The following is a 26282-nucleotide window of genomic DNA, read 5'->3' on the forward strand; positions in this document are numbered from 1 at the left end:
ACTTCGTGATCTTCGACCCACGGCAGGTTCGAAGTCACGGTACCACGGTCCTTGATACACGGTCCTTGAGAGGATACACTGTCCCTCCTGGCGATGCAACGGAGGTCGATGTTTCCCCATCGTCGAGTGTGTGCTCTCGCGATGCAGGCAGATGCGATATGGGAGTAACGTGGGCATAGTGTGTCTCAGACGAGACAACGGACCACCAACCGGGCATCATCGAGCGACGACGATGAACCGGATGCACCTATTCCCGCGGGAACGTCCAACACCACGACTTGTAAGAACTCTCCGCGGTTCAAAGTTCAACGATCTTCAGTTCTTTTTTCTCTCTGACGCGTATGAGAGACGAGAAGTCGACTTACAGAAATCGATGTTCGGGCATCGTGGATTCAATCGTCGTTAATGTTGTAGTATGTTTGTCGTAAAAGTATTTTTTGATTGAAAACGTTTTTTGTATGCAAAAGCTTTTTTAGTGTGCGCGAAGATAATTAGTGGGCATTATACTACGCTTTACGATGATTGGTAATCTCTTGAACACGTTTCACAATTGGTAATTTCTTTGAATATTTTTCAGCCAAAGTTTTTTTAATAATATCTGATTTCTATTCATTTGCACACCTCATTATGTTGTTGCATTATTTATGGTTTAATATCAAAAATATTTTATTTTCCAAAAGCAGAAAAAATGTCAGAAAGTAGAATAAAAGTTTTGCAAGAGAAACAATCGATTCGGAATAATAGTTTCTTTGTTTTAACATGTCAAACTTTCTATATATACTTCAATAATCATTATTGTAAATAAAATTTTTGTTTAGTTTACGAAATTTTTCTTAAAAAACAACACTTAAAAATATTAATTATGCAAACATTATCGCAAGTTTATTTTATTTATCAAATTAAATATTATTTGATATTCATACATTTATTTCCAGACATACGCTGACAACATTTCACGCTAATTAGTTATCGTGATAATAAAATTTATTGATTTCTTGCCTTTCGCAAGGCGGTCATTTGCTATAAACCGTAAAAAGAATATAAAAAGAAAAATCATAAGCAAATGACATCTTCAACATCGGCCAAAGTATGATATCCGGTTCGCAGTCGATTTTCTGCATAAAGAGCCTGACTGGTGGTCCAGTCTGGGACACATCGCGAGAGAGGCCTCATATCGGTTCGTGAGGCCCTTGTTGGCTGCAACTCGAGGCCGGCATTGACCTTCCTGGCGACGACCGGCGCGAAAGGGACTGTGGGTGCTGTCTTCTCAAGGACTATCGAGTATCGTTGTCGTCGTGTGCAGTACCGACGGTGGAAGCCCATTAAAGCCGGGACATCCCGTCCCGGCTATCGTCGCAAATCATAGGTTTAATGGAACGATAAATTTGTATTCATGCCGCGTGCCGATCCACCCTCGCAAGCCCCTCGCATTCTCATCTTTAAGCCTGCATCCGTGTGGCACGCGGATGTCGAGAAAAAGGGGAGCGAAGAATGGCTAAGACAGAGGTGCAATAAGGGCCTCCGTGACGAGGTGGTGCGAGCACTTCGGAATCCGAATAATTGATGGTTGCACCGCGTTCCTCGCTCAACACTGCAAGATACTGTCGAATAACGCGGAGGAGCAAACTAAGAAGCTACGAACTAATATAACACACAGGGTACACGGAATCGTAGACATTTTTCTTCATCTGTATAATATTAATATAAAAAAATTGTTAACATCAACTTTCTTGCTCCAATTTTCTAAATATACGTATAATTCACTAAAAAAATTTATTCACATTTTATTGATGGTCATCAATATAATTCTATAATTATGAAAGACTAGGCATAATATTTGATGTAAAAATTATTCAAGACATTGCATTAAAAATTCTAAAGTTTTTCGCAGCTTCTATTCTTTTTACAAACGTTCACAGCGGGAAACAACGGATTACGGTGTACGGAAAATAGTGAAGTTATAATTTTCCACAAGCATCGTTTATAAATATTCATGTTCAAGAAATTATTCGCGACGACATCCTGTGAGACCTATGGCCTTCGTCGTTAGGTAAATTGCTTCGCTTGTTCGCACATGTGAAAATCAAGTCTGTACGTATAATGATATTCATTATATCAACAAGATGTTAGTTACTCTTTCCTCCAAGCTATATATTATACTTTGAAAAAGTAGTTAATCAAAGATGTTAGCTTGAAGAATACCCAAACTTGTCATGTTTATAAATTGATAGAATATATCTGAATTTCGCGCATTAGTGTAAAATGTGTTGCGATTCAGATATCTAATTTGAGATCTCTCTAAATGTTCTTGATTTTTGCTAAAATTTCCTTTGTTTCAATATTTTATGTTCAAAAAGAAGTCTGAAATGTTTTATCACTATTGATAAATTTCTTATTTTAGTTGGAGCAATTATTTATTTTTTTCTTTATAAGAACCGGAATTAAAAGTAGACAAAAAAATTTAACTAAACAATTAAAGAAAGTTATTGAAGTTTGCTCATAAAAGTAGCTAATTGCGTACTTAATAAGCTATAATTAATTTTTTACTCTCTTAATCAAGAAGAATGACAATACAAAAATGTGGATTATACAGATTATATAGAAACAAAACTTTGTGGTAAGCTACTAAGCTACTGTTATGCCAAGGTATTCTCAATTGGATTTGCACGAAGGTCAAAATCCTGCCATAAGTTCCTACCTATTCTATCCGCAGGCTACGTCTCGTGTAACACGTCTACACACGTGTATCCACAAGGATAAAGCAAACTCCCGAGGGCATGTTTATTGTGAACGACGTTGCAAACTTTTCGCAAAAATGTTCTATTTCGCCATAGGCTACATATACTCACTTGAGAAACTCGACACAGATGTGCGAAAATAAGTACGAGAAAGAACGAAAAAAGATAAAATTGTAAAAATACAATCACATTCACTGATTGATTATTTTCAAATCATTATTATCTAATTATTTAAAAAAATATTTATTACACATATAAATTATTGTCAATCATATTAATAAAACATGCCTAAAGTTGAGTTAAAGGTAAATTTTTGCAATAAGTCGAAGTTACGTCCGTCGAAGAAAATACTTGCAAAGTTTAATCCACCTTTCACGAGTCAATGACGAAGTCATTGTAGTACACCCTCTTAATATTTTAATTCGCGAGACGCGATATATTGCACATCAATACAAGCAAATTTATTCGAGCGCAAGAAAAACAGAGAAGCACGAACGCAAAGCCGTCACAAATCGCGAGGAAGCGACAGAAAAATTCTGCTGAAACCAAGCACACGGTGAAGAGAACAAGCGAACCGCACAGCACGATACGATGCATCGCTGCATCGATAGGAACATTTGTCTTGGAACACATTGAGGTGGAGAAGAGGCGAGTCATGACCCCAGGCGCGATGTATCGATGCCAACATTTATCTCGGGGCGAGCGCGCGGAAGGAATGTGCAAACTATGCACGCGCGCACACGTTGAATCGGGAAATCGCGATAATTTCTCCCTTGAAAGTGTCGATTCCATCGCTTTCGTTCCGTGGATGTCTCGCGACGAGGTCAACGTGAATCTCGTCGATGCCTTCTTATCGCGGCTGTTATCGTGCAAAATGGATTGGTGGCGGTTTAAGAAAAGATTGGCGCACAAAGACGGATATATGGCCTCGAAATAAATCCGGACGGAGAGATTATCATAAATACGGTGCTAACATTTAAATTTATCTATTCTATATGTTACACTGTGTAAAACGTAACAATATTTCATCCCATCACTATATTTTATCTTGTCTATTACTTATCTTTATTGGTTTAATAGACATAATATATGAAATTTTCATAAACTTATAGCAATTATTATATTTCATAATTTTTTAGTAAACGGTAAACTGATTAATTTAGGAAGGCAAAAGATTGAGCGGCAAAAACCTTGCACAGACTTTGGATAATTTTTTTGCAAAATGTCTATTTTTAGTATATATGGAGAATGCGCTTCCGTTCAATTTGTTCTCGAATATCTCTCGCGCAAAATGATATCAATCGACGAAAGCGAGATGTACGCGGTCTCATAATGGCACTCTAAATAACAAGATAATAGAGACACGGTCGTGAGTGTTACCGCGCCAGATTGCATTTAACGCTTCTCCAGCTTGCGCAGAAGTGGAAACGGATGGGCTGCGAAACCGCCCGGAACATTCCACAAATTTCTCAATGCCGTGCAACTGCAGCATACGCGGCAAAGGGATAAAAACGGCGAACACGCAGGAAGCGGAAATTTATTGCGGAATTTGCATGGAAGAGAATCGGCGTTTCCCATATAACATGCGACGTGATGCTCAGGGGCGATCTTTACAAACGTGATTTGTAGTTTTTTGAGAAAAAAAATACTCATTGTGTGAGAATTTTTTCTCGAACAAAATTAATTTCCAAGCAAATCGTTTCAATCACGTTTATCCGAATAAAATTGAAGTTTTATCGGGACTATGGAATAAAAATCTTTTTTTTTTTATTTCGTTGCTTTTCATTGTTTTTAGAAAAGAATCGTTTCTACGTGAAATATCACATTGATAAATAAATTCCTTTCAATATTCTTCTATCAAAAATCAATTGTTAACTCTGGTTTTTATTTTATCAAATCTGTCGAATAAAAATTTTTTTGTTTTATTTATTTCTACTTGCAAAACACAAACTTAGGTCTCTAATATTATTTTGATGAATAATAGCGATAAATAGTTCAACGAAGGGCGATAATTTCAAAGCGGTGGATAGAGAACTTGGTCGAAAGTGCGGTGCTCAGACATCTAAGGGCAGTGACTCCCGAGACTGCAATCTTGTTTGGCAGATCTGTCTGGGCCCTTGAGCCCAAGGGCGTATTATGACCTAACTTCTCTTACGAGCGAAGGGTTTCGAAATTAACGAACACCGACAGTTAGAACGTCTTGTTCATGATACGGTCAGACTATTTTTATTGTAAGAAACCTGGATTTTGTATTCTATTATCTAGCTAGATGTTTTTGATATTTGCGCAAAATGTTAAATAATACCTTAACACATAATGATATCATCTATTATAATCATTACATTTTCTATATGTTCTTCCAACTCTTGAGTAGAAATTAACTAGTTAGAAAGATGTTAGTTCATTGGAAACTAATTGAGTTACAGATTTGATTGATAGAAATATTTTTAAAAAAATATTGATATATCTATTTCTTGTTTGAAAATTTTAATTAATTTTTATGCAACACATTTTTATTTTTTAAATTTTTTATTATTATTTATTTTTTCTTCTTGTGTATTATTTTTTCAAGAAATGTTTGAAAATGTTATACAAGTTAAAGTTTCCCTTTCTCTAAATTTCTCGGATAAGCAATCGCGTCGTTCACTTAAATAAAATTGGAGTAGAATCCTTAAGACGTTTCTGTTGCGTACGAAAGCTCAGATAAGAGATTTTCTTTTACCCCGGCAAGGATCAACCGTCTTAAGAGGATCTTCGACTCCTGAGCAAGGATGCTTTTCACCCGACGTTGATGCTACCTTTTCGAGCCGACATCCTTTTTCATTATTCATATTGAGATTCGCGCACGCGGTACTTCTGCCCCCTTACCTTTTCTTTCCTCGTCGCGCTCGTTTCGTGAAAGCAAAACGCGATATTGTAAAGACCCATTTGAGTGTGAAATAGCATGAATATCGCGACGAATTTTATATTGAAAATAAAGAAAATAAAAAAGAAAGCTTTTTGAAAGCGCTTTCGTTCTCTGAAATGTAAATTCGTTTACTTTACGAAACAAATGCACTCTAATGAAAAATGATCTTCATCTGCAATGATTATATGAAGTGTTTACTTAAAATTTGGAAAAAATTTTTTAAAAATTCTACAATTTTGCAGGTATTTTAAGAAACTATAAAAAATTTTTTAAATAAATTAGTCGGATAAAAAACCTTTAAACAGAAATTTTTTAAACAAAATTCTATAAGAATTCTCCGTTTTCAGCAGGCAGACAAAAATGGTCTCAGGTTCCAAGTTTTTCCAGTTCTATAATATCTTATCGGTAGCATTTTTCATCAAAAGCGTTATTGCAAATAAGAAAAAGTTAGTTATACATTTTTTAATCATAATTTTATCACGATTTTTGTGCCATTTTGGACATTGCAATAATAAATATTGAATTTTTTTCTCCTTTTAACTTTAACCTCCGGAAACGCTATACCTACTCTTTTCTATTGTATTCCATCGCATTATATTGTCGTCTACGTCTTCCATTGCGATAAGAAAAAAAACAACAATACTATATCTCCGGAAGCATTGAATTGCGGCATAATGGTCGCCGTGAATGCCAGTAACGATACGATTTTCCGCAATGTGAAATTCATGTTGCGTCGATATCGAATTTTATATATACATCATGGAAGATAAATTCGGCATAAACCAAAACATAAACTTGTACTAATCTAAAGCGAATCAAGGCGTGTGTGTGTCGTATCGATATAAATATATAGATTCGTGCATTATCATTCGACGGATGCCACGATGGTGTGGTCTGTACTCGTTGTTCAGTCGATAGATCCACTCATCGCGAGAAGAAGAGTTTAGCAAACGAATGATAAATAATGACCGGCAGATATGCGTTTATCAAAATATAATTCGATAATACGAATGGAAGTGAGCGAAAGTGTACTGGATGTAAATGGAGACTCGCCATCGCTGCGAGTCAAAGTAGGGTAAAGACGAGTTAAAGAAAGAGAGAGTATAATAAAAGTGCCCAAGTATTGGAATAAGATTCTAAAATAGATGCGGCAGAATTACAAATCAGAACAGAGTAGGGTAGGTGTGCTATCCGGACTGAAGAAGTCTTGCCTCCTCGCTGAGATAAGTACGCATTTACATCTCCTTTCCGTCGGAAACCCGATCTTCCGACACAAGTAAATATTAACTGTGTCTAATCAAACAGAGAAATGTGTAAACAAAAGTAAATATATGATGATAAATACTAGCCATGTTCTTTCTAATATTTGCTTCTTTCTTTTCTTTAGACATTTTTAGCTAACACATTGGAATTTTTGTATAAATATAAAAAGAAGAGATAAATCTCTCTTTTTCGCAAATTCTTATATTTATCTGCACAATTTTCTTTGAACTTTTTGATCATTTTTCTTCAAATTTCTTTACTTTTTTAAATCTATCTATTTTTATAATTTTATTTAAAAATCTTTATAATTTAAGTTCTTTCAATTTGCTTTAAAAATTTACGGCAATTGAAATATGTAAAAAATAAAAAATTACTTGTTTTGAGCTTAAATATAGCTAAATAAATATGAAGTACTAACAAGCAAAATTTTAAATTAATAATTTGTTGTTTTGCACTCCATATTTAATGATATTATTGTTACTTAATAAAACGGTAAATTAAAATGCTCGATGCAATTTATACTTGCTAGAGCTCGATTGATAACGTCGCATTAGGTTCTATTACACGATGAAAGCGATTGTGCTTATGCTAATTAGCGCGCTGTATTATTTCAGCTACACTGCAATACCCGGCAGCGATCGGGGTGTGGTTTCAAGGATCTTTCTCGAAGGAGTAATTAAGACTGCATTTAACTACAAGTAGCGCGGCCATTTATTAGCAAACTACAGTACTTCGTCATCGCAACGCTGCTATTAAGCAGAAACGCAATCGATAATCTCCGTGCTCGTAGCAATCGTGCACGCCAGATAAATTGGTTGTGTCGATGTATGATTTTATTTTGGTCAAATATTTGCTTGTCAGTGACAACTCTGATTTATTGTAAGTATTGTTGGATAAGACTTATTTTTTATCATTTGCAAATATAATAATTTATGAAGGATATATTTATGAACAATATACAAATAAATATGAAGTTTTAAATATTGATTTATGTCATTCAACAAAAAGTAGCACAAAGTTAAATGTATGGTATCGACAAAATTTGAAACATATATTTAGGATCTGAAATAATTTCATAAAGTAACATTTTCCGTAATTGGCATATTTCCTCTTTTATATGTACGCTTTAAACAAATTTATGGAGATTGTACTTTTATTCCACCGTGATGTTAGCAAAGCTAATGAAGAAAATTTCCTACATTTTATGCAAGACGCTGCTTTAATAGTTCATGAAAAACGCGTGGAAGTCTAGAGAGGCAAGTGATGGTGCTGCGCGCAGCCCGTATAATTTTCAATTTCAGCCTCCTCTTCCCAGCAATCAAGCACGGAGGAATCCGACGACTTAAACGATGCAAAAAAGGTAAAAGCGTCGTTGTCGAAAAACGAGCTCGCGAGCCCACTTCTGATCGCCGTTCTGTTCCGATAAAAAACCGGAGCGTTCTTACAGATGCTGCGCCACTGGTCATCCGCGCGCGAGCGCCAGGGCAGTTTTAATAGCACCGACAGCGCACAGGGGCCTGTGGTCCCTTACCTCACCCTTTCTCTTCCCGTCTCCGAACCCGAGTCCGAGGACCTCCGGACGAAACGGGGTTCGGTTCACGCATCTGCATATAAATCACCGGCCGGACAGGCTTAAGAAGCTGGCGGGCTATAACGCCGACTTGCCAATAACCGCGAAACATCGCCTTCGGTTTCTTCCAGGCAGCTCTAAAAAAACAGCTCCCATACGGCAGTGGCTTCGTCGGTAGGCTCGAGAAGAAAAAAAAAGAGGGTTTCGAAAATCGAGAGAGGACCACGCTAATGCGAGATGATTTCTTATTGCATGTATTCTCACCATTTCACACGATTTGAATCTCGCTAGTTTCAGTACGTTCGTCAGGTTTTAAAGATTTTTTTTCGGGAAATCGAAAAATAAAAAGTGTTTTTTCTTACCTTAGCTTCCAACGTCTCTAATTGCGCCATTCTAGGTTCTAATAACTGCTGTTGTGCGCCAACTCCGGTGTGCAGGGCGGTCTGAAACAATTATTTGTTGGATTAAATTCCAATAAAAAATATATTATGATGCAAATTTGACTATACGAATTTTATAGCTCTTATATTTTATAATATAATTTTAATTTAACATTTTATATTTTATATTTTATCATGCCATTGTAAAAAAATTTCGCACAGGTCCGGTAATGGAAAAAAAAAAAATCTATTCGCAGACCGCGACCTTCCGAGTCCTCGTCGACGTAAGCTAATACCTGTGGCCAACCATTTCTAAAGACGATGGGATTTCAGTGGTGAGAATACCGCGTATGGTAATAATTACCGCAGTCGTCAGCCAAGGCTGAAATCGAGAAGCTTGTTCTTTATTGTTCTCTTACTGGTGTAAATATGCGGATATTATTTTAAACATATCATGAAATCGATATTCATACAGAACATCAATAACAATGCTCCCAGATTTTCGTTATCATTCAAATTAAATTAATGTGCGCATATGCATACATATAAGAATGTATAATAATTTAATTTAAAAGTTTGTCTATAATGTATAATTGCGTTTTTAACAAATAAGGTGACGTAATAAACAATTCCGTTTATTTCGGTATAGCGTTTACAAAATCTAATTGTAAGAAAACGCTCGCTTCTCCCGTCTATCATTTCAGTTGCCGTTGCGTGAACGTTGTTTTTCCACGCATAAACGAAGTCACTTGTTTCGTGTCGACGATCATTTCTAACACGTGAAGTTGTTATTTTCTCACCGGTTTGCGTGTCGATTTGTACGCGTCTTCTCCGGCAAAACAAGTTTAATTCTGCGTTGCGAAAGACATTAGTAGTTAATTATCCATACATTGTGTAAATAATTTTGTTATAAGAACAAAATAATCTACTAAATCCTTCATTTGCTCTCATCTTGCAACGACATATCTTTTCCGTGTGTTTGTGTTTGCAGACGTGAGTACATTACCGTTCATCATTATCCTTCATTAATATCATTTTTTAATACTACATCAGGAATTGTACAGGAAAAGCAATGTACGGTGAATAATATTTCTACATTTTATATGCGCCTCGCAAAATCGCGATGTGTATTACAATTATTTTCGCTTTCTTTTCAAAATAACATCTCGCATTCCTTACTCGTAAACAGAATCAAGATTGCGAACAAGGCGCAATCATACTTGACGATTCGCGAATCTTACTGGCCGATGGAAAGCAGTTTGCGGTCATCGCAGACGCCTCCGACGTAGCAGTTATGATTAAATAAAAATGATAAGGAAAATGGTCGAGAAAATGAGTCGACGAAGCTCACCTTCGGGTGATCTTATGATTCTACATCTAACATTAATATCTCCTGATTGTTCTTGTCTCTACAAAATTCTGAGATTAGCTTTTATGGTTTGTTCTAACGGCGCGCTTAAAGATATAGAGTATCTCGCAAATATGTATATTCTAGCTCCTTATATTAAATTTATCTTAAAAAATTCAAACGCGACAAAATTAATATCTCATAAAAAATGTTTGTAAAAAGAAAATTGTCAAAAAATTTTCTATAAAATACTTAATGAAACGTTTGTATAATTTTTGATAAGATAATTGATACTTTTATAAGATGCTTATGCGTAATTTCGTATTTGTGCATTACATAATTTTATTAATATATATTTATACATAAAGTAGAAAATAGGAAACCAAAATATCACTATTAAAAAATAATCTACAAATTTTTTCCAAATTATAGCGTATTATTGAAAATAAAATAATTTTTTTGTTATAATATTTTTATAATATTTATTTGCTAGAAAGTTTAATAATTAACAGAAAGAACATTCTTTTTGATACCTTTTTTACATTTATGTATTTTTTTAGATATAATCAAAGAGAAGCACCAATTGATGTGCGTATCACTGTGTTTTATTGTTAAAGCTCTAGAAGCTTTCTGTCCCATGAGAGAACTTTATGCTTTCCACCTCTATGGCGGTTGTTCTGCGTCACATGGGATTTACTTGAGTCGTGCAGATCCGTTGGCAAGTTAGTCGAGTCTAAAAGTTAACACCTTTGATCCCCTCTAGGAAACTATTGATTATTTAGTAAGACAGCAGCTTTCTGACCAGAATAATTTAATCGAAAACTATCGTATCCGCTAATTAGCGGCGGAGAGTTTTATTTGCTGCTGAATAAACTAGATTGCTTTAACTGGGTATTCAAATATTTGTTACACGTCTTATTTTAAAAAGTAGATCTGTGTCATTTTAACCTAGTTGTTGAATAAATAAGAAGATTCTATATTGCTCGTTCAATTTCGATTTGTTCAACAAGTGCAGTAATTCTCTAAATAAAACTTTTACCAGTTTTGTCGTTTAAATTAAAATAATGAAATGCAAGATATATCGCATCTATAGTACATGATGGTGCAGACTTTCTAATAACCAGGCGCATCAAAATTTATGGATAAAGTTTTGACGTCATGATAGCCAATCTTTCGCTATTCGTCACTGTCGCAGTATAATGTACGCGTTGCATGCACAAATTCTGATACGTATGGCACAGATCAAAATTTAAATTCTTAATATCTTCTACAGCAACCTATTTTATGAAATGTCAAAAGACATGCAATCTATCTAAAAATATGTTGTATTAAAATAATGATAATTATGCACCAATAATATCAATATTTGCTGACATAAAATTAAGTAAAAATATAGAAATTTGCAATAGATATTTAATAAAATGGGATAATTATTAACCATTAACCAGCAATTAATTTTTTAAAAATTGTTATTCAAGAAATTGCATGCGCACTTTGCTGTGATACTCAATTGCATAATTTACTTTTTTTAATCGAGCTTTAATGCACCAGTCATACTTGATTAAGGGAAATATGTCTCTTCATTGAACGTATATGCTGTAATCTTTAATCGTTAAACGCATCACTTATGGTCGCTAACGACAACATGGCCATATCATTTTGCCTGTTAATGGGAAAAAAATACAAAACCGACGAGCTCGCCACTACGAACACCTCGATGCTCGGTTCATCAAATTTTTATGCTTCGTGTTTGATGCAAATTTTATATCGTTGCGCATTTCGGACGATTTTGCGTTTACGAGCGGTTTCACGATTCCATCGTCAGTAATCGACACATTGTGTTTCATGCCGTCGATGAAAGGAAGTTTTGCGGTCGTTTGCTGACGCCTTTGAGGGCGTTCGCTGTACTTGTAGGAATAAATAAAAAGGAAAAGGAGGAAAACCGCACACAGGAAGAGGAAAGAGAAGACGTAGGCGGATAGGTGCGTACACGCTTCGTCTTTCGAAGCCGCGCGCTCACATGAATACCGGAAGGAACGTTGCAAGAGTTAGCAGAGGGGAAGTAATGAAGTAACGATATGAAAAATGTGATAAAATGTACATATATAATTACACGTGATAACGGTAATTCATATAAATATTTAATAAGAATATGTTGATGGATGCAAGTAAATACGGTAGTATTTATTACCGTTACTTAAAAAATTGATTATTATTATTGATTTATATGTAATATTTACGATATAATCTCAAGAACTTGAATAAATAAAATTAAATCAAAACTGAACTAAACAAATTAAGCTTTTGATATATTAAAATTAATGACGCGTTTTTACGCGAACGAGTATTCGTTGCAATATCGAGAGAGAAGGAGGAAGAAGGAAGAAGCACCGAGAGAGGAGATGTGAGGCTCTCCATGTAGCTAGAAGAAAAATCTGAGTTATATTTCACATGCCGTCGAAGCAGTCGTGTGTACACGCGTGTACGTGTTGGTGCATGCGAGACGCATGTGTACATACACGCGTGTGTCCCATACTTTTCTCCCACGAAGAACACCGACCGCTCCGTGTCCTCGTCGTCCTCGTCTTCGTTTTTCATTTCGAACTTTTTCTATTTTTTTTTTCCTTGGACTCTTTCTTAATTGCTTTCACGAGGAGTGAAGACGAGCTCTCGTCTCCCCTTCACCTTTTCCTACCATCGCATCTATTAATGCTACTACGGCTCACCGCTGAGTGAGAAAGTAAAGAACAGTTGGACAAAAGGAGTTACATCTAAAGAGTCCGTATAATTGAAGAAATGCAACAAAAAGTAAAGTACACGTGCGCTCGATTTTTCCGAGACGGAAGGAATTGGCTGTGCAGCTCTTGCGGCGCGCAACGGCGACAGCAAGAAGCAACGCCGTTCGTGCGGATAATTAGACCTCGCCCGCTAATTGGTAGGCGTAAGTGTATCGGTGCGATTATCGATAGCGGAATCGAAACGCGAGCAATCAAGCGGCGCTCATAAATATCGCCGTTTACACGGATTCATCTATGGATTCTTGTTTCCTGTTTTATATAAGGGAAGTACTGCCCACCTATTACGCGATGCCGGTTCTCATATACCGCGTGTTAAGAATGACCCGGTTGCGCTCGACTACTCGACCCCGATGTATCAATTAAAGCCCGACGAGATGAGCGCAATCAGAGGCAGCGCGAGTGCAGCGCGGAATATCGATGTTCGGGGAGGAACGCCACATCTCGTGGGAAGCAACGAGAGAAATCCCGTTTTCACTCATAACACACACCGTGATAAGATTTTATATAATAAGTTACGCGTGCTAGTAACAACGCCTTTTTTATATCCAACTTCGACATTTCTGGAATGTATCTAGCACATCCTCGTGCCATGAAACGCTACAACTGTAATCGACCGAGCGTTAAGACAATATTGTAATAATTAGATTTCTCAAACTGTGCGAAGATGATACTATACGAATAATAAAGATAACAGTAATGACGATGAAACGCATCTTGTGAACATGGACGAGCATTTTCATGCACGATCACACGGTGTAAGTTGCCGAAGTGTGGCTTTCCCGGCGGATAATGGCAGACGATGAAACAATCGTGAACGAGACGCGCGGTTCACTAATTGCTAACGCGAAGAACAATTATTACACACTGTGGAAGCGCGGGGGCGAGGCGTGAGTAATCTTAGACGAGGGTACAGTTAGCTATCTCACGGGGCTCGTGGGGCGCATCACGTGCTGGAAACCAATTTCAGGTCGCGCGTCACGTATCCAACACGCGATTCGATCCGTTTCTTTTTGAAGCGGGTTATTACCATTTTCCTCGAACCCACCCATTTCGTTTAAACTAAATAGAACGTGCGACCGATCATTAGATCGCTTTTTAAAAATGCCTGAATGCATGAATGTGTGTGTATGTAGGTTATGATTTATTAGAAGTTGATTGCATAATAGTTGAAATAAACCAACTAGAAATTGCCTCGTTTGTAGAAAGATCTAATTATCTAACGGTTGAAAAGAATTGGAGTAAAAGTTGAGATTAACGTTTATGTTATAATTGATATTTGATGATATTCGATCATGGAAAATTAGAATGTATATTTATATATTTATTTATTTAAGAAAAATGTGTTAATAATTTTTTTCTAATATATACGCATGCATACACATGTCGTACCGCATGTGTTAAATGATATTATCTTGCACATCTTGTCTAGTAAATATTCAATTTGACCGACATATTCTTGACAAATACGATTCGTCACATTTTCCATTTGATCTTTTCAGCCGGGCTTATCCGTGCGTTATCTTTGATGATTCCACACGCTGTCAGGTTGCACGTTGTCTTGTAATAGCTTATCTGCGTCAAGAGATGTAGAGGCTCATGCGTGTCTAACAGTTCGATGCAACGTGCACTACATCAAACCTGCCTCCGCCACTACCTTCACGCATAAAGCATTAAGCCAGTTCTATCGTAAATCGCGCAAGAAATCGACACGCGTAATGGATTATGTATTGCAGTGATTTGTTAATTTTGTGTGACCGATACATGAGAATTAGCATAATTGCGATCTGACAGTCGATATTACAGCTTAAGCTAATACGGTTATGAATTTTTAACATAGTCACGAGTAAAATTTTGTTTAATGAATTATTTGAAAGAAATATTATAATAGTAATTCACTATTTGTTGTGTCATAAGAAATATATTTTTCGTAAGATTTAAACTTGTATAAATAAATAAAATCAATAGCAGTAACATTTAAATAATTTTTTATGTCATTATTTTATTATCTTTTTTTAATACCCACTATTGTTGTTTCAGAAAATTAAGGAACTATATGATCGCAAACTATCACGATTCATACAGACATCACTTGAACAATTTCTGCAAAGTTTGACTCGGCTCGTGCTGTCTCTCATCAAAATGTTCAAAGTCATCCTGGCAGTTCGCGTTCAAGACAACTTTTTCTTAGAAGACGTAGTAAGCAGTGCGTCAATAAAGTTAAAACTAAAGTTCTTTCTGCTGTTGTGTGTGCAGGTTGCCTCTTCTTTCATATCCTCTCGTGATGGATTTTAATTACGAGTATACAAAAATGAATCGCTCTTTTGTATTTGGAGTTATGTAATCTCATTCAAATTCATATTATATGGCAATTTGCAACCACGATTTGTCAAATTATGTACCATAATATAATTAATTTTCTCGCTGGAATATTATTCCATTTATCTTTATAATTGTATTTCAATTTTCTACCCCTAATTTTATTGAATTAAGTTTTATTATTTGAAATGTTTCTATAAATATTTTTAAAGCGTTATATATCTTCAATTTCTTTTATTGTAAAAAATCGAATTGAATTTCTTATGTCCATTTTCTTTATATATTTAAAAATAATATATAAATAATATATAAATAATAAATAATTTATTTTCTAATTACCGACTTGTTAGAGAAATATATAGCATAATTATTTATTTTGTAAAAACAATTAGCATTCTGAGTGTTTTTCTTGGCATTTATTTGATTCATTTAGAATATTTTGGTTGTCAGTCAGAATGTTTGGATTGCTCGAGGCGAACGGTGTGCGATTGCCATGCGTGCCATGCGGACGAACGGATGAGCACAAGAACTACGAAATTACGTGAGGGCTCTCGATTGTCGGACCCGTGAGAATTACCATTTCTCGGTAGGAATTCTCACGAGTGCAAACAGATATGCTTTGATAGGCTCCTGCAATGTTTGCCTAATACGGGTACATCGATTGATACGGGTAAACTGATACGTTATCTTTGTTATGAATAAAAATTCCACTCTTTTTCTATAATTTTCTACAGAAAAATGAAAAAATTTATAAAACATTACGCATTAATTCGCATTAATAAATCTTTAATTTGATAATTCTGCTTTTTTGCAATTTTTGTATTATCTCAAATATACTTACGAGAGCATATGATATTTGCGGATTGTTACATTATGCATGATTTTAGTCCGCATATCAATCAGACATGGTCAACGACATTGAAATAATATGTGGTATAAATTATGTTTACAATACTGTGAATTTGCTTTCATTCATTGCGTTAATAATACGTGATCATATGTGATCAATAGATTTTAATATTTTTTTAATGTTAAGTTTCTCAGTATTTCTCAATCATCATTCTATATTAATATTAAATATATACATTGCATCAAATCAATTTCATCTTGATTAACGCACGAATCGCTTGTTTCTCTTTGTATTTCTACGTCACGCAGAACTTCCGAGAACACACAATATGGATAAACTTCCGGCTTATCCAATCCCACGTGTAAACGTTGGGCACCAATGTTGAAACGCGCAACGGAAATTGATGGCTTCGACCGAAGCTCTCTGATTGCAATTTCGAAATTGGGACACTCGAAATCGGACAGACCATTGGCGTGAATCTACCGTTTCGTAGCGAAGGGTTGTCAGGGACACTAAGCGTTGTCCTTGATATACTAATTCAGAGCTACTCTTCAAATGACGTAGGCTTTCAATGTCACCAACTTAAATTTATTAATAAAGCCTAAAGTAATTTAATTTTATGTACAGTTAGAGCACAAAAGAGTACAAAACATTTTGCTAAAAATTGAGGAGTCTTCATCTCTGGAAGGGTAAAAAAATTAATTTTTTACATAATTTCAAAATTTGACGTCTTCAAAATATGCTATTAAAATTTTAAGTTAAAGAATTGGCGAGAAGTTTGAAAATTAGCAAAATTGTAAAAAGAAAATAATGTCACCTTAAAAAAACTTTATCGAACGCAATCATTATGGCATTAAACTGCTCGCTGGTACAAGTAGCAATACTCAAACTTCACAATATAGCTGCTAATAGAACACGATGAACAATGACCAGGTCACGTATAATACGATTGATGTTTGACAATGAACATTTGGTGCCTTTTTAGTACAGCAATGATGACAGCAAATATTGACATTTCAATAAGATCGATAATGAGACCTATTGTTATCTGAAGCTAAATACAAAACTACAATTATCCCGGCGATTCATAATTCAGTTATCTTCTCTTCAATCATTTCCAAGTTTTTTTGTTTGGAACTCGGATAACACTTTAATGGCGCAATATATCTCGAAATGTTTAAAAATTAGATTTTTTTCAAAATTTTCTCTTAAAGAAAGTAGTATCTTATATCTTTATGAAACTTTACACTTTATGATTATTAACGATTTCATTGAATTTTTGGATTAAAAAAAGTATTTGTTAATTTTTGAAAAATGTACATGCTCGCTAAAGAAAAATTAATCTATAGTAAAAAAAATAAGACTTTTAATCTGAAATGCATACTGCATCTTTAAGTTTAAATATATCTTTCCAGCTTACACATGCTAGCAATCAATTAGGAATGTTCGATAATCAAGATTTGGAAGTGCATAATAAAATCCATCTCTGATGAAGATATTCAATATCGGCTTACACTTCAATCATCGGAGAAGTTCTTCAATTCGATTAATTTACTAATTTAAATGCAATCGTTATCAGGCACGATCCGTGACAGTGTATGAGCCGCAGATCGATAGTAATTACAACCGTCTACGACAGAACGTAATTGAAGTATCATCCGAGACAACATAGTCGAAAATAAATCCATGAAGTACTCTCGACCTCCTTCCAATATTATTCAGCAATAATCTTCCGCGGCGCTGATTGAACAAGCCGTTGCGTACGCGTTGCAGCCTGCTGCAACTCAAGGATGTACTGTTATGCATATTACGGTTATTTTTCTAGGAAATAACGGAAACGCGAGTACGAGCAGCTGTAAACAATAGGAACAAGAGTTCTAACATATTCTAACAGGCGCCAGTCGTTAGAACAAAAATGTAAATTTTAGCGCGTTCGAATAAAATAGCAATTTTCCATCGAATAAGTTTATAAAAATTCGATGAGATTTTTCCAGAAGTGCCCAAAATAAATGCACAATGAATTGGTTCATTAAGATATATGAAAATTAGAACAACCTTTGAACTATACGCTCGTTTCAATTGCAATGTTTCATTTATTTGCTGGATTTGTCTTTCTCATTTATAATTTGAATGTGTTGGTTAATTGATGACTCGATTAATTAGAATTCGCTGTTAACTCTTTTAAACGCTTTTCTCCTCAATATACAATTCTATCAATCTCTAAATTTTTTATCATCAAAAGATGCTTAAGTTAATGGCAATTCATATTTAAAATTTTTTTTTCCTTTTTTTTTCCTTTTTTTTTTTTTTTTTATTTTTTTTAGTTTTAGTGCAAAAATAAGACATAAAAAACTATTATTTTTCGAAACATAATATCGAAACATAATGTACGTAGTTTATAAATCTTATAATAATATCGTGTAGGCAATATATGAGAAAATCTTATAGACATAATCTGAAAGTCTACGGCCTAAGAGTCTGCTGCCAGTGCAAAACTACCAATGTCGTGGGCGAATGCTCCATCGTAAATGTATGATGGAACATCCTGTATATGAATATATCTATACAGCGATCGTGCCGGCTTAATGTGGTTAATCGAGACGATTAAAACCGGTCCCATATTGCCAAAGGTCATCCATGTGTTCACAGATATTATAAGAATAACGTAAAAAGATACATATCCCTTGAAGGGACGGCAAAAAATCAATAGAAAAAAACCAATATTTCGATAATTAATTTTTATAGATTAAGTTATTGTTTAATATTGTGCAGATTTTAAAAAAGCCTGCTTTGAAGAAGTATAATAATTATAACAGAAACAAAATTCAGATTGTAATAAGTTTTTAAAAATTTCGTAAGACTAAATAAAACTGTATAATGTTTGTCTTTGTCCTCTTCAATTTTACATCAACAAAAATGCAGCTAATGGTAGTTATGGTCACGTTAGTTAATCATCAAGAGTGATAATGTGTATGTTGCAGCGAGTAGGAAATATCGTACTAGCTGAGGGTGCAATCGTTGTCGACGATATGCGCTCCCAGCTTGCAAAACGCGGAAGACGATACCGCGGTGATACTGAATATACTACCTCGCAAGGCTGCGATTAGCGGACGGTATCCGCGAGGAACGCGGGACTCATGCTTACCGATCCTTATCGCAGCCGATCGTCGAACACCTCTATATCTGCCTGCCAGTCTATTACGGGTTTAGAGACATAAAATACTAGGAGTGTCGGTGAGCGCGATTTTCGATGCGGTTTGACGGTAGGTGGGCGCGAAAGCACTTATAGGTTTTTATCCCCGCGGTCCAGAATTGCAGATATCAGGAATCGATATCAGTAATCGAACTGTTTACGATTGCGAAGCTAAATACATGATTTCTCAGTGCAGAAGTTCAAGCTTGAATTCCTCAAAAAGAGCAGAAAGCAAAAAAATTTATTATTTAAATAGACATTTTTAAAAATATTATAATACAGTGCTTTTGATTAATATAACTTTCAACTTAAATTAATTTCAAATATACACTGTAGCGATATAATCTTCAATAATGATCAAATATCTCATAATGCGGAATATTTTTATTCTTTCGTTTTCCTTATGGAATCTCATTGTCAGATATATTGAATTTGCTTTCAGCGCGATTTGGTAGAAGACAAGAAACAGAACCACCGCTCGTTGATATCGCTTTTACCAGTGATTCGTTAACGTTCATAAATCAATACGAAGAATATGTGAGAGATAATGATGAAAGACGCAGACGATGATGAAGAATCTACGTAGAGGCGTCTGGTACAGCCGAGACGCCTGATACGGCAGGTGATCAAAAATTTACGATGCGCGATAAAATCGAAATGGAAAGTTATGGGTCGTCTTTAGAATTGAGGAAGATACATAGTCTGGCTACGTTTAGCAGAATTCAACTGACTTTACCGATGATTCGTAAAATTAAGTAAAATTTAAAAAATTGGATGTCAATTATGAGTTGAGCTATGATTATAAAGCAATTCCATTAATCTCGAAAAAATATACACAAATATTTAAACGAGCAACATTGCACTTTCTATGCACAATGTTACTGAAAACTGTCCAATTATAGCCTTTAAATTTTTAGAAAAGTTTATAAATTGTATATATTAATCAATAAAAAAGAAAAATAAGGATAAAGCACAAAGATGTACGGTGGTGCAAAATCTATACGGAAGGTAGAATATGTCTTCCGTGTAATGATGCCAAAGCCGTAGATACAAGTGATTGAGGATTTACAGGTTACGATGCTATCGAAAAGGAAAGTTATGGTCTGCGCTTAGAATCACGAAGTGTTTATGGATGGATTGTATCGCGATAAATTTCAAACTATTTTAAATCTTCCCATTTCCCATATTTGCAAATTAGAAACAAAATTACAATTTTAATTCAGAAATAATTAAATTAGAGAAAGATATAAAAATAAAGTAATATCATTAGTGATAACTTTTTAAATAACTGTGTATCCATTCATTATGCATGACGTAGCGATATTACGTCATATAAAATAATGACAAAAAAAGAAATTATATACTACTAACGTTTTAACGGCATGAAGAATAATAATCATTCATTTTCCATCTACTAATTCTCCAGTTTTTTTCGATGATTAAAATACGCGAGCTGCATATTTTATAGGCAAAACCTACAATCAGATGTTATCAGATGAATTAATTCCTACACATTTATGTTCTCATACACGAACTTTAAAGTTTGTTAGAAAGTCAATTTTTTTACATAAGAATGTTGATTAACAATGTTTCAATTAAAGAGTCATGTTACACGATTATCGCGGTTAAATTATACGTTTAAAAAAATGAAGGTAAAAAGCCTTCAGCCCTTTGTATCCTGCATCGTGCGTGAAGTTTACATGGAGATTCATATGATTCAGTGTCGGTATTGCATTGTTTGGCGCCGCGCGCCATTAAGCCTCCACTGAATAATGACGGCACCGGATAATCGAGTATCAGACTTGATGGAAGTCGCGGCTGCTTCCCTCGGGTTCAACGCAACGAAGCAAAAAGAGTTGCTGCGAATTCTATTAAGCTACATAACATAGAGAGTACTGCTATAGAGCACTATTATATTTTTAAAATTACAGTTCTGTAACATCAAAGTAAAAAGAATAAAATACAAAAATTGCATTTTCGTTATAATTTATAGAATTAGTATCGAAATTAAAAGACCATATAGAATTTGTAATAAAAATTAACAAAAATTCAATAAATTTTACTTTTTAAATATTTTAAAATCAACTAATCGATATTATTTTGCAATTGCAAAAGCATTAAAGCAATTAAAGCATTAAAAGCAAAAGTAGTTTTATATCTGTTATTTCTACTCTTTTCTCTTTTGCATTATTTAGAATTGTTTCATCAATTTAGATGATATAAAGCAAAATTAAGCAATTATTGAGTTTGAAATCTAAGATTTTTAAGTATGTAAAATTAATTTTAATACACATTGCTTTACTGAAAATAAAATTTGATCTTATGAGATATTTTGCAAATGCGAATATCTACTTTATGTAAAGTTATAAAAAGTTTAAACATTTTTATTAAACTCTACATATTTTCTATTTTCAGCGTTTCTAGTGTGAGATATTATATATGTATATATATCTTGCACGCGCTGCGTATAGTCAAGCTCGAATTTGACACTAACGCAAGACTTACCAATGAGACAGATCGCTGTTGAAGCTTGAGACCCAAGTCCTCTTTTTCGTCTCCGCAGTCAGTTGTATAGAATAGTACGCTCTTCTTGGATCCCCTGAAATCAACCCTTATTAGTGTCTTCGGACGAGAAGAAGCACGAGCGGGATCTTAGCTCTAAACCCGTTTTACGAGACACAAACGCAAGCTAGAAGATTCCGCGGTATAATCTGATTAGCTGTGGGCAATAATTCGATCGATAATCTGATCGGATATCCTCTCATGTTATCCACTGACTATCGACCGACAATACCACAATAGTGATTTAGAAGAAGTTTCGGTGTGATAAATATAGCGGAAATAGTTGAAGGTTTTAAGATACAAATAGAGAGAGCTGTAATAGAAGTTGTTATGCTTCAGATATTTATATTTAAAACAAATGTCTAAAATATCAAACATTTTGAATGTATATTTGAATTCTTTGTTTCAAGCTTAAAATATTATAAAAACAATTTTTATATTTAAAATATAAGACATAAATAAAATTAAAGCAAACATATATATCAAGAATTTTGGCGACATTAATACTTCTTAATTTATTAAACAGTTTTTAGCGACTTTTAAGCAAAACTGTCGCACGGTATCGAAATGCAATTAGTAGAAACTGTGCCATGGGCGGTCGTTTCCAAATTGTACTCTTCAATTATAAGCTATAAATCAATGCACGATCGATGCCCGCCTCTGTCGCAAGCAGATTAAACTCGCAGGTTGGTGGTCGAGCGCGCACTACAGCAGTATAGTCTACACTTATCGTAATCGTACCTGAGCGCCTTCCCATTACGGTTGAAGGGCTGATGTTCGGCGAGCACGGGCGAATCCGTGTAGCATCGGCTCTCGCTCATAGCGACGACTACGGCATCGCAATTTTTTTTCAACTGGCTCGTGACGTTAACATCTGCAATCAGAAAAAAATAGCTGTTAAAATTAATTTGCACAAAGTTTTAAAATTTATTTAAAATTTATTGCCTCTGAGACATTGAATCCTCAAAATTCAGACATTTATTTTATTATAATCGATAAATTTTTTATATAAATTGATTCTTTCCGTTATTCAGTATACAAAAATATTAAGATAAAATAATCGAAAAGTGAATATTTTTATATGTTTTGCGATATTCGAGTCTTTTCTGTCGAATTCGATTGTTACACGACCCACGCAACAATTTCAATCTAACGATTGCTCGATTTGTAAGCGACTCTCGGCTGGGTCTTGATCCGAGTCGAGGCGCCAGGACGATTTCGCCGTGTGCAACCCACGCACAGCGGCTCGTGCGCGTTGGACACCGTTAAACCTGCTTCAGATGGGTGTAGCCCGACTATTGTGGTGTGTTCGTCTTACATTTATGGAGTTATTGCAGAAAGATTATAAAAACATCAATGTCATGTAGACACTTAAACGGAACCGATATTTCCAAATTGATTTTAATTATTTTAATGAAATGTGTAAATAAATTATAAATGTTTTATATGGAAAAGATATATCTCTTGTTTCTTAAAAATAGATCTGTTTATTAATTTTTCTATTGCGCATTAAGATGTTATCTTGTAGCTTTAAAAGATATGATTAAATTTAATATTTTAGTCTTTTTTCATCGAAATAAAGTAAAACAAATTTCGTGATAAAAACAAATTAAACATGTCTTTACACTGTAAAAATTGTAAAAATCGTGTAAATTTATACAACCAAGATATAAAAATTACATGATAAACAATGAAAATATACTAAATAAATAGTGTAAAATTTATGAAATTTACAGTGTAGACAGCACGTCATGTACGAAGTGAACAGTTTTTCGTAATAAATAAACATACTTATAGTAAAATTTATTAGAAAATATCCTCGAATACATAGTTCTGGACAGTTCTGGACTTTACGAACAACATTCGCAAATGTATTATTAAGCAATCGTGTACAATGGCCGATTAATTTGCATAAATTATGTGCGAGAAAGTTCATTCCACCGCCCACGGCGAAAATTCATGTGTATGTGCACGTTATATAGACGCCACACGCGATATATTGCGTGAACGAATCGAGAAATTGCAATCGAAGCATAATCAGATGCGCCGCGTAGTTTCAAACAAGAGCACTTTAAGAATAGTATTTAAAAAATATTTGTTATCGATAAACAGAACAACATAATAATAAAATAATATGTGAGTCGTGTGACAACAACAGCTAATATAAAATTGGACATCCACTTTTCATGTACGCGCTCGCTATCGAATCAAGCTAGTAAATGGCAAAGTTATACAACACCAAGTTCATTACGTGCTAGGAGTACAATTTGTTTTAATTCAGCCTGCGTTCTCTCTGTACTGTGCGCATACATTATTAACGAATACGTGGCGTTTCCTTCGTTACCGTACCGTACGGCATAAATATCGCGTGTATTTCTCAAACTGCGACTAATTACGAGTATATCTAACAAGCCGACCTTGACCTGCGCGTAATGACAAGAATATACTTCGCGAGGGAGGCATCAATAGAAGCATGATAATGGTCGTGCGTTACATCGATGGCGGGCACGGTTTTATGAGTTTGATCAACCAGCTGCAACGCCGTTGCAATTCGCTTTCAAACAATAGTGTTCGCAGCGCAAATAGACCACGCCTGCGTTTCTATTCAATAGACACGGGTTTTATTAAAATTTACATTGTTTATTTCAAAAATGCCACAATTGTCGATTGTGTGGTGAGTAATTAAAATTCTTAAATTATAAAAATCAGTTTATATATATATATATATATATATATATATATAATTCTTAAATTTTATGATGTTTAATTAAAAATAAAAATATATAACATTATGCTGTGCATCGCGAATATTATATATAATTTATTTTGAGATAAATGTACTGTAATATTATACGTAACATGTTTATTACACATAACAGAAAAGAAAGATAAGTTTAATGCAATATGCAGTAGAATATGCATACAATGTGTATTTAATTAAAAATAGGTAATTACTGGTAAGCGATAGATAATTGTAATGTTCCAGCGTGTTAGACGTGCAAATTCCTATGAAATTTCAATTTTGATAAAAACGCGGAGATAATATTCGCTCCACTTGCTCCTGTAACTGTGATGGAACAATAGCCGGTACTATGCTAGGATTCACTTGCACGCAATATAGATTGATACACCAAATATTTGCGATGTTATATATGCACAGGCACGTCGTACAAACGATAGGTACGTTATAAGGGCGTTCAAGAAGGGCGAATTATATGTGATCAAGAACCATGACGAAGTCCTGGCGACTACACAGCTGCACGTCAGGTGTGCAGTGAGCCTGTTAAGCTAAAACTTTTGTCAGACAATGTATATTTCTCAGGATTTCGGGTGCTACGGATTTCTACTTCGATGCTTGTCCGTTGAAAATTATGCTATATACTTACGCAAAATCAATTTGATCTTTTACTGTTACTGTCAGTGAAAATAATGCTTCATGTATTTAATTAAAAGCTGAATTAAAAAATAGTGAATTTATTACACGAGCGTAATTTGGAAAAAAAACTCTAAATCATTGCATATTTATAATAAAAATAAATTTTTAAATAATGCATTTAAAACGTATGATATTTTAGATTAATCTCTTGAATTACTTTAAATGTGAATTATTTAATTTTTAATTTTACTAAAGAGTATAAGCCTTTTAAGCACTTCAAATTTTAATTTCATATTTTTTCCCCTTTTTCTGCGTATAACTTCAGTAAATTATAAAAATAAAACAAACGCACAAGCTTTTTGAATATATAGATTATCTTTTTATAAGTTATTTATAAGCATTATCAGTAGGTGTATGTATATCGTATGTGCGATAAAGTATAAAATTTAGTATACTACGCTATTCTTTGGTGCGACCAAGATTAATCTTGGGCTTGTACCTGAAAGTTGCATCTACTGTGATATATGTACATAGCTATATGTAAATTGCGACGCATGGTATTCCCCTTCAAGGACCAAGCTATATATTTACTCGTTTGAATCTCGTGAGATTCACTGAAGCCGAAGAGAGAGGCCCTCTGAGAGCACAATATTTCAAAAATTTCAACTCGACACACACGCACGAAGTGACGCGAAGCGATTTAACGTGGTTTTAAAGGCATGCACGCGGAGAATAACTTCTTTAGCAGTCCGATGTAATCAAAACGAAGTGTGTACATAAGAAGAAATTGCCGCTGCAAATAGCTTTTAAGCTTTCTATTCACTGTGTAGAATCATATAAAAGTGACATGACCTTTTGCAACACGAGTGAATATTAGCCCTTTGATGAAACGTAAGTAGACGCTTGAAAAGAAGTTCAATATCATGTGATCTTTTCTGAAGAAACTTGGTTTATGACGAAGATCCATTTTTTTTGTTGAG

General features: G+C 34.5%; 1 protein-coding gene across 5 annotated transcripts in view; it reads right to left on the minus strand.

The window, feature by feature from the left end:
- sprt (PDZ domain-containing protein sprite) overlaps positions 1-26282 on the minus strand; it is a 96075-nt gene that overhangs the window by 12125 nt on the left and 57668 nt on the right. For all 5 annotated transcript variants that reach the window (XM_067352043.1, XM_067352045.1, XM_067352044.1 and 2 more), the window contains 3 exons: positions 22668-22800; positions 21870-21963; positions 8842-8922 (listed from right to left, as the gene is read on the minus strand). In XM_067352043.1, the coding sequence (XP_067208144.1) occupies positions 8842-8922; positions 21870-21963; positions 22668-22800 (308 nt within the window). The remainder of the gene's footprint in view (positions 1-8841; positions 8923-21869; positions 21964-22667; positions 22801-26282) is intronic.

The sequence above is a fragment of the Linepithema humile genome, chromosome 3 (assembly GCF_040581485.1).
Source record: "Linepithema humile isolate Giens D197 chromosome 3, Lhum_UNIL_v1.0, whole genome shotgun sequence".
Classification (NCBI taxonomy): Eukaryota; Metazoa; Arthropoda; class Insecta; order Hymenoptera; family Formicidae; genus Linepithema; species Linepithema humile.